The following is a 10,454-nucleotide window of genomic DNA, read 5'->3' on the forward strand; positions in this document are numbered from 1 at the left end:
GATAGATAGATAGATAGATAGATAGATAGATAGATAGAAAAAAAGAAAGATAGAAAGAAACAAAGAATGAAAGAAAGGAAAGAAAGAAAGAAAGAAAGAAAGAAAGAAAGAAAGAAAGAGAGAATAAAAGAAAGAACGAACGAACGAAAGAAAGAAAGAAAGAAAGAAAGAAAGAAAGAAAGAAAGAAAGAAAGAAAGAAAGAGAGAGAGAGAGAGAAAGAGAGAAAGAAAGAAAGAAAGAAAGAAAGAAAGAAAGAAAGAAAGAAAGAAAGAAAGAAAGAAAGAAAGAAAGAAAGAAAGAAAGAAAGAAAGAAAGAAAGAAAGAAAGAAAGAAAGAAAGAAAGAAAGAGAGAGAGAGAGAGAGAGAGAAAGAGAGAAAGAAAGAAAGAAAGAAAGAAAGAAAGAAAGAAAGAAAGAAAGAAAGAAAGAAAGAAAGAAAGAAAGAAAGAAAGAAAGAAAGAAAGAAAGAAAGAAAGAAAGAAAAGGGAAAAAATGATCACCCAAAACGCCTCAGATATCAGGCGTCTAGAGCACAAACATTTCGCGAGGGCATGCCCCCGGACCCTGGGGCAGTACTATCTCGATCGGCCTTACTTTCGCCCCCCCCCCTTTTTTTTTCTTTTGGACAGGCTCTGGATCCGCTTCTGAGACCTGTATTTTCTCTATGAAAGTAAAAAGGCTTACCTTCGTGATATAATAAAAAAAATTAACAACAATTCGAAAATTTAAAAAAAAAAACGACAGCTTAGCATTCCTTTATCAGTAATTGGACGTTCGGCCACAAAATATAGGGTGTATCCAATCATTCCAACCTATGCTGTAATAGACCATCACTGTAAGTGAAATAGATTTAACTAACTTTTATACAGTCATCATACAGTCAAATGTTTTAAAGCATTTACATTTTCCCGAGATCAGAATGTTTCATTTTATCTGCTATAGGCCTAGACCTAGAATAATCAGTCACAATGTTTCAAAAGCCTATTTATGTGGGGTTTTTTCCATTTTATTGTTCTTATTACTGTATTAGTTTTATTATTAATTAATTAATTTGATAAATGGCTACGTAGAATTAGAATTTTAAGACTATGGATGAAGATCGTGTGCCTCACTCGAAGGGTGCAGCTGCAGGCAGAGTGGGGAGGCCGGACCGTCAAATGGGAGCTTTTCCTGCCCTGTCAAGGAATCTTAAAATATCATAATTAAAATTGTGACAATGCAATATGTGACACGTCACGAAAATTTATTTTCAACATTTCGAAACAATGCACAAATGGAACTTTCGTCAGGAAAAATTGACACGCAATCAAAACATGAACAACGTTAGGGATAAAAACGTTCAACGTAACACTGAAAATACCTATGTTACAACATTTTTTGTGTTGTAGTTTGAATTTCGATCGAGTACATACTCTGGTAGTTAGTGATTTCTCTTTAAATTTTGTTAAGAGTTGTTTTTATATTATTGTGCCGTTTTTTAAAGGTGTATTTTTTTTCTAGAAATACGTTTATATTAACTATTTAATCATCAATAAATTACTTAATTAATTCAGAAAATTTCACTGAAGCCTCCCTCACCAATATTACGGTTATTCTATTTATATTTATTGGTCGAATTTTGTATCCGTATATTTGTCACTTCTTTTTATGCAGTAACATCATCATAAACTCAGTGGACCATGACCATTAAGGACATGTCCATTATATTTAATAGGGAATTATATCGATTATTCTAATTATGGTTAAAAATAAATAAATTATACAATGCAAATAACTTTTTTTTTTCAAATTATTCCATTTAATTGTGTTCTACGATTTATTATTATGATGATATTTACAAAAATATTTAATATTATAATGAGATTGAACGCTCTGTAAATCGAGTGATTCAGAATGATTCAGTCCATGTTGATGCAATTATGCATTAAATGATATCATACAAGGATCGCGGATATTTTGTTGACATATTACACTGCTTCACTGAAACAGACTCTATTTATGATTTATACAAAACCAACTCAGACACACGGAATCTTTCATCAGCTATACGGTCACTTTTGATCAAGCATAGAACAGCCCTACAAGTTCTTTATCAAACAGGAACATGGTAGCGAGCAGTATGTTGTACAAGGGATCCTCTTGCTTTGCACGTATGAGTATGATAGGCCTATCACCTGCGAAGACAAGCCTTTGGTTGGGTAAAGGTCAATTGACCAAGGCCTGCAGAAATCACAAGCAGGTGAGCAGTAATACACTTCCTCACTTCGTCGGTAAGTTTAATTAAACACAGGGCTGAGTGGTACTCATAGGCTATACACATCTAGATGGGGGATATATTCCCCAATATTTGACAAGGGGGGCTGGTCCATTGTATCATCCCCCCCACCAATATTTTGACTATGTATGGGATAAAATGGAACTTTACACACTTCAAAATACTGTCACAGAAATAATTTGCACTGTCTTATGCGCTTACAAAGATGAAAATTAGCATAATGTATTAATGTTGATAACAAAATTATTTTATCTGGTACCAATCTAAGCTCTTCTTTCCTTAGATGTTAGATGTGCTTGCATTTTCATCATGGTTTTATTTATTACAAACATAATCTTTCAACATCAATACACATTGAGGCCCTTCTTTTAGGTTAAAACGATCTATCTTAAATTTGTCTTTCTTGAGTTTGGGACTATTATGTGTTTAAATAACTTAAAAGGATAAACCTAAAAAACCCTACAAAATGAATTCTAATTTCGTCAGAATTGATGAAAACTTCTTAAAATGTGCAATTTATAGAGGAAATTGGCCTACTACCGTAACAAGAAATGCGTGCAAAGAATTTGAGAATTTTAGGCACTTTCAGAGGATGCATTTGTCAAGGGGTGGGGAAAGATTTTCCAAAGATGGATATTTTCCCCTTGTCCCCCGGTGTTTTTAATTCTAATTTCGTTGGAATTGATCAAAACTCCCTAAAATGTGCAATTTTTAGAGAAAATTGGCCCATGTTAACAAGAAATGCACGCGAAGATTTGAGGTTTTTAGGCACTTTCAGGGGATGAAAAGGGCATTTATAAAGTGGTGGGGAAGATTTTTCAAAGATAGATATTTTCCCCTTGTTACGCCATCGAGCAGCATAGATCAAAGGAGTTATGACAGTTTTTGAAGTTGAGAAGGGGTTGCAGGGTGTTGCATCAAAGGTACATATACAGTGTTTATTGAAGGACATGATGGAAATCGTAGGCTACCCTCGCCGTATTTCCAGATTTATCTGGCCAAACGCGCTCTTGAGGCATAGCATTGTGTAATATAATGTTCCCACGGGTATTTGGACCTGTTCAACCATGAAGCTTCATGGTCTAGTGGCTGTCTCTTATACACATCTAGATGTGTATAAGAGACAGTTTTAATCCCTTGTGGCCTAGACCTATATACAGCCTCTACTTTTAGTGCTACTGTCTAAATAAATAAATGGTGTTATGCCCAGGTGGCAACTACGGATATGCAAATAATTTGAGCTTTTAATGTATGGCATTTCCCTCAGTCTATAGCTTAGAAGAAAATTCAATGCAGATAGTCCTGTTATATCACACATTATGATCGAGTAAATGCAGTGTCTGTTTTAATTAACAGTTATTGAGTACATCATGCATGGCATTGCAAGGTGTTCAGGGGAAGAAGCAGACATCTTCAGGCCTTGCTCCACACTTCAAGTAAGTCCTTGATATCAAGTCTTTAAGAATATTTTTAAAATTTCATCATACATACGAAACATAACAAATTTGTCTTTATGAGCTTTAATATGTTTATCTTGATGAACAATAATGTATTTCTATACATAGACATAGATATACTGTATTGTCACATTAAAGTTGATAAAGGAACTGTGCCTAGTAATGGGATTAACTTCTATATTTTAAAAGAATCCATAACTATTTTCAGAAGAAAGCCAGTCACTTTCACATACCATCTAGCAAACTGAGTAGCAGAGAAACAATTTGTTATAGACCTGAACTTTAGAATACTGCCAATACAAGTTCAATTTCTGTCTTTTAATTTCAATTACAGTATTTTCTTTCTAAGCAAGTTTTCGATGAATTAAAATGTGTTTGTTATTGTTTATATTTTCAATGGAGTACTGTTGCTTGATCCATTTAAAATAACAATTACTAAAACATGAAAATAATATCTGATGAAGTATTCCTTTATGAACACAAACTACAGATAATAAACATTAATGCCACTATAATTTATCCTGTCTTTCACTGTTCATCTTGTATACATACATTTTAATGAACTATGGAAGAAAATACAGAAAAGAAGGTTTTTGTAATTCATTATTCATGAAGAAAGAATATTGGTTGATTAATTTATCTTGTTTTTACAGGAGAAATCTTGATACAAATAAAGGAAATCAGGAGGCTGCTACAGACACTGTGGATTACCTTCTTCCCCATCCCATCTGGTGAGTTCAGTAGTAGATTTATATTTTCAGATACTTTCAAGCAGTTGCAATCATGATACCTAACTGTCTAAATATTCCATTAACTGGTTGACATAGGAGTAGCTGTTAGTAGATGTTAGTGTTAACAATTGCTAATGCAGGGGCAGACTTAAAGAAGGTCAGGCTGCCTCCCTTCCCCCCATTTTGGAAAGTTATAAAAAAAAAAGAAAGAAAAGGAAAAGAGGATTGACCGAAACGCTTCAGAGGTTATTTTTGGGTGTCTTGAAAACAGAAATTTCACGGGCATGCCCCGGACCCCCGGTCCCCAGCCCCCTAGGTTAGTGTTATCTTAATCTGCCCCACTTTCGGCACCCCTTTTGGGCATCTCTGGATCATCCATCCCTGCTTATGGCATTATTGTCTGCAAGTGGATTTATCGGTACCTCATTATAGTTATTTGCAAAAAGCATATAGTACCCTTTAAGACTCAAACCCAAGTCTCTACAGCAGTGGCATATCTGATCCCCCAAAAAATGCTCACCCCAGGATGTACCCCCCCCCCACATTAAAAATGTGGGAAGAAAAAAAATCATGCTCAAGTATTTAAAAAATCATCTCATATCACCTTATTTTGCTACCTAGCATAATCATCGAACACCTCCACCTTCACATCAGCNTTTCAAGACTCTTACATAGGCCACTGCTCTACAATAACTGTTCTACCAACTGAAATTAAATGCTAAGCTAGTATACTCCATAAAATTATATGAAGGACAATAACCTTTAACATATTGGATATACAAATTATTTGGTGAAATTATACTTAGCACGACCTTAATCACACAGATCTCTGTGTGATTAAGGTTGTGCTAAGTAAAATTTCACCAAATAATTTGTATCCAATATGTTAAATTATACTTAGAACAACCTTAATCACACAGATCTTTAAGCCTTGTATGTATTATCTGTGTGATTAAGATTGTGCTAAGTATAATTTCACCAAATAATTTGTATATCCAATATGTTAAATTATACTTAGCACAAAAACACAGATCTTTTAAAGCCTTGTATGTATTATCTGTGCTTTTATGTTGGGATTACTGCTTTTTAGAAGGCTTTACTTTATGTTGCAGGTCAAAGGATGAAGTTCAGAGTGTTATAGTAACTCACAAAGAACCTGAAGAAAGAAGTGACAAGGTAATTAAAGGTGTTAAGCAAATTAAATGCCCAGCTAGTATGGGCATAAATTGTTGTTTATGCAGAGAACTGCTATTATAATACCATACTTGGCTTGTGAGAATATTTTTAATTTTTTGTCGGTGATTGGGGATAAATGAGTCAACCAGCATTGCTAATAGTGATAAAGTTCAGTTTGGTTGGCCCTGGTCTTCCCATTTTTCAGACTTGTTGCTTTGTTATTTGGATCAAATAAATAATAAAATGAAATAGTATATAGGTACTACTCATTGAACATAGTTGTAAATGTAGGGAGAAACATAATGTTATAATAAAACTCACAAACTACTTATGTTAAAATGACTACCTTTATTCCATAATCACAAATAACTAAACTTCCTCTTACGTTTTTAATTATTTTTGTTTCTTTAGCTTGCCTATTATGCAGTACAAATGACGCGGTTTGGTTTTGACACATTCTCTGGTTTCAGTTTTGGTAAAAGGACTGAAGCAAAATGGCTGAGGTATGAAAATTTAAATCTAGTTTTTTCAATAATATACTTTTTTTCAGTTTCTTTGTCAAATGTAGCCAGCACATAGCTGTTTATAATATGTGCAGTAAAGTTTAGTTTGATTATTATTGTCTCTAGATTCTATTACATTATTTTTGTTTGACCTTCAACATTGTAGACGAATCATTTTCCTGGAGACTGTTGCTGGAGTTCCCGGAATGGTAGGTGGAATGTTGCGTCATCTTAGATCATTGAGACGTATGGAACGTGATCATGGCTGGATACATACATTACTTGGTAAGAAATATTCATAATTTTTAATAAATGAAATCCACACTGGGGCAGAGGTGGCATCAGATAGTCGGCCACTGGACCAATCAAACCTCTTATTATCAATTATTTTAATTTTTTATCTTTTTATTGCAGAGGAAGCTGAGAATGAACGAATGCACTTAATGACTGCACTTGAACTCAAGAAACCATCAAAATTCTTTACTTTAGCAGTGCTTGGAGCCCAAGGTAAACAGTTTGTTCTTTGTTTTTTAATCACCCCCACTAAAGGACGTAATGTATGCTGTAGCACACAAGGAAATAATGTGCCCTAATACGACGGGCGATTCCAATATTTTCTTGAGGGTATGCTGCAGCACTCAACAAGAAAATAATGTGCTTGAATATGCACACTCATCATACACAGTCTCCATATGGTTTGGTATTCAACCACAGGGTTTGAATCACCCATCATACACGACCTGCGTGCAGGGCCGAGATATGCACCCTATGAAGTGACTGCTCTAGTTTGGTATTGCATAAACAGTAAGTAAAGTTAATACCATGTTACTATTTCTTAATTCCAGTTTAGCTTTCTGGTCATTTGCAAGATTTTCAACTGAGAAAAATAGTATTGGAAGGTGAACATATTGTTGATATTTACTATTATGGATAAACAACTTAGAAAAAATGAAATGAATGATGCTAAAAAGTCTGTTATCAGAGATCTTAAATATATATTGTAAAATGATCTGAGTGTGTGTGGTTTTTTTTTTGGCTGTGTGTTTTGACATTTAACAGAAACAAAATCTAAACATTTGTTTTCCTTTAATTTTTAAAACTTTTTTATTTAGGTATTTTTGTAAACATTTTCTTCGTCGCATACCTAATCAGTCCTTGCTTTTGTCATCGTTTTGTTGGCTACCTGGAGGAGGAAGCAGTTAAAACATACACCATGCTCATTCAGGTGAGCACATTTGCAATTGATGTCTTTGTTGTAGAGACTAGTTTTTAAGAACATTAGAGATGTTATTATATCCTTCTTACTGGCCAGTGTCTAGCTCAAATAAAATAGAGTAAAATAAACCTACAGTAATGTCAACAACACAGAATCAACAATCTAAAATGCATTTCTCTTTGTCTTCTTAAAATTGTTGGATTCCCATAAATACGTGAAAAATATAAAACTTATGGAAAATATTCCATCAGATTATGTATAGATTAGAACTTTCATTTAACATTTTGTTGCTCTACCAACTGAGATCAGAGGCTTTGTCATTGTGTGCTAATAGGAAAATCTGTGTGATTGTAGGCCTACCATTACCAAATTAGCCTTATTATAGCAAACAAATGGTAGATTGAAAGTCTTGCTGTCAACTATATAATTTTTGTTTAAATAGGCTAAAAGTTTCTATTAAAGATAAATTGCATATGTAGCACTCAAATAGGACTGTAAGTGCTCTAGGCACTAAAAGTACAGACTAATTCACCAAAAGTTACAAAACAATCACCAGTGTATTTTTTCAAATAAGGTATTAGTCAAAAATATCCCTTTCTACTTTTTAGACTAATATTGATGTTGTGCTTATTTTAACTTAAAATTTAGGAAATCGATGATGGGACTATGGCTGAATGGCAGAACAAAGCATCGCCTGACATAGCGACAAAATACTGGAAGCTACAAGTAAGTAAAAGCATGCATTATAAACATACCAGACTTCCAAAAATATATTCAACAATTAAACCTCTATTATTTCTCAATAATAAAACAATTCATAAATATAGAATCACAAGTCACATCTTTCAATGAAATCTTGCCTGAAAGTAGCTTATTATTGTTTGTATTGGACTTCAGGGCTATAAGTACAATCAGCATTTGAAGCATTAGTTGGTAAAGTATTATAAACAGAAACTCATTCTGTGAGTGAGAGGACACAATCTTATAAGTATTTGCACTATATTTGGGGTTTACATTTCTTCTAATAAAAAAAAAGTACAAAAACAAAAAAAAGAACAAAGTCATTCTAATCTAAAAGAACAAGATTGCACACTGGTGAAAAAAATATATGACCATATGCTAAGGTCTGCTAGGAGAAGCTTATCCAACTTTAAAGGACGTTCCGCCCTATTTCTGAAGGTTCCCCCTGCCCGCCCGTTCATTTTTTTTATCTAGTGATGCTAAATCAATAGAGAAACGTTGGTCCCTGAAAAAGGTCACGGGGGCCCTGATTTTCACTACAAAACAAGAAAGAAAGGGGGAGAGATAAAAGGAAAAGAAATGAAAATTGTAAGACAGAAAAGGAAAAGAATAAGAAAAAAGACATAAGAAAGAAATGGAATGGAAAGGAAGCATAAGAAAGAAAAGGAAAGACTAAAACAGAAAATGAAACATAGAAACAAAAGGAAACATAAGAAAGGAAAAAAAGAAGAAAAGGAAACATAAGAAAGAATAGGAAAAAGATTAGGAAACATATGACAAAAAAGGAAATTGTAAGAAAGAGAAAGAAAAGGAAATATCGAAAGACATTGGTATAACTGTGGTTAAAAAATGAGAAGGTAAAGTAATAAAATGATCAGTCTTGTTACATTTTCTTCTTGTGATATGTATCTTGTTTTTTTCTCTACTGCTTGTTTGGGACTGCCCAGCACCTATTTAGGTGGAGATGTTTGCGCTTTACAAGTCTTTATTATTATTATTATTATATTATATTATTATAAGACCTATTATTATTATTATTATTAACAACACGATATTCAAACTTAAAACAATTATTAATTTAGTCTTTTTGCAAGTACACGACTTTTAAAATCAATCAAGAGATTTTTGCTTTTATCCCCTTTTTAACTTTCACTTTTGTATTAGTAATATTGCGACTACACTATTGTGAGTGGAAATAGTATCAGTCTATTGTTGAATAAAGTGAAATAACCTTGACCTGACAAAATAACGTAAAATTATCAGCCATACATATTGACAAATCAAAAAAGCTCCAAAAATACGAAATGGTTCTTCTTGCAACATTATCGTTCAAGAGCGATAATAGCCTAGCAAAAGTGTTTCACACTGACATTAGCTGTTTTTAAGTCATTTTTTTTTTTGTCTTTCCACAGTCGTATCTGGCAAATACTTGTCGGATTTTTGTATTCCCTTCTGCATTTGGAAGGCAATTCTTTCCTGATTGCTTTAGTATTCGTTTCTATTGTATTGCTTGAAAAAGGTCACTGTCTATTGGTGCTATGCTGACCGCCCACCGCACGTAGTGGCTGCATTTTGACCTCTTTTTAGTGACTTCGTTTAAATTGCCATTTCGGCTGTTCACCAATCAAATATCTTGTTGTTTATTCCCCTCAGTAAACGGAAAGCTGAATATTCATAGATTCTTCTCATATAAAATACATAAATTGCAATTGGATGAAAAAAATCACCATCAAAACACTAATTTCAATATGAATGAACAATCCTGTCTAGGCATTATGCCCGAAAAAATGCGAAGCTTTGGTATAGACTTCCGCCACCATTGTCAGAGGTCTGAAGGCCCTGGCCTAAAAAAAAAAAAAAAAATATTTTTTTACTGAATATTCATAGATTCTTCTTATATAAAATATATTTATTTATTTAAACAATATTTTGTGAGGGTGGTCCATCCAGCCTGAGCTGATCAATTGGGACCCTCAGTACATACAATTAGAACATAAGTATAAAAATTAAACCATCTTTAACATAAACAAATTAATTAAATTAAACCAGAATATGAATTCCCATTGGATAAAAAAAAAATCACCATCAAAACACTAATTTCAATTTGGATGAACAATCCTGTCTATGCATTATGCCCGCAAAAATGTGAAGTTTTGGTATAGGCTTCCACCATTGTCAGAAGTCTGGAAGCCCTGGCCTTAACAAAAAAGAAAAAAAAAAATTGGTTCATGTGAGAATCGAACACACAACCTCCAGGTTTGCTATTCATTATCCACCATCAACTAAACAGCCTTAAAAAAAAAAAAAAAAAAAAATTGGTTTTGCTATTCATTATCCACCATCAACTAAACTACC

General features: G+C 33.4%; 1 protein-coding gene across 2 annotated transcripts in view; it reads left to right on the forward strand.

The window, feature by feature from the left end:
- Positions 1-1,908: 1,908 nt before the first annotated feature.
- LOC117108073 (alternative oxidase, mitochondrial-like) overlaps positions 1,909-10,454 on the forward strand; it is a 10,688-nt gene continuing 2,142 nt past the window's right edge. Inside the window, exons 1-9 of one of the 2 annotated variants that reach the window (XM_033249943.1) lie at positions 1,909-2,239; positions 3,632-3,711; positions 4,386-4,463; positions 5,576-5,639; positions 6,051-6,142; positions 6,309-6,427; positions 6,557-6,649; positions 7,255-7,367; positions 8,007-8,084. In XM_033249943.1, coding sequence (XP_033105834.1) covers positions 2,105-2,239; positions 3,632-3,711; positions 4,386-4,463; positions 5,576-5,639; positions 6,051-6,142; positions 6,309-6,427; positions 6,557-6,649; positions 7,255-7,367; positions 8,007-8,084 — 852 coding nt within the window. In that variant the 5' untranslated portion in view covers positions 1,909-2,104. Of the gene's footprint in view, positions 2,271-3,631; positions 3,712-4,385; positions 4,464-5,575; positions 5,640-6,050; positions 6,143-6,308; positions 6,428-6,556; positions 6,650-7,254; positions 7,368-8,006; positions 8,085-10,454 lie in introns of both variants that reach the window. The other variant, XM_033249944.1, reaches the window with a different exon arrangement.

This window comes from Anneissia japonica, unplaced genomic scaffold (genome assembly GCF_011630105.1).
Source record: "Anneissia japonica isolate Jap-2015-1 unplaced genomic scaffold, ASM1163010v1 scaffold287960_len3192837_cov198, whole genome shotgun sequence".
NCBI lineage: Eukaryota > Metazoa > Echinodermata > Crinoidea > Comatulida > Comatulidae > Anneissia > Anneissia japonica.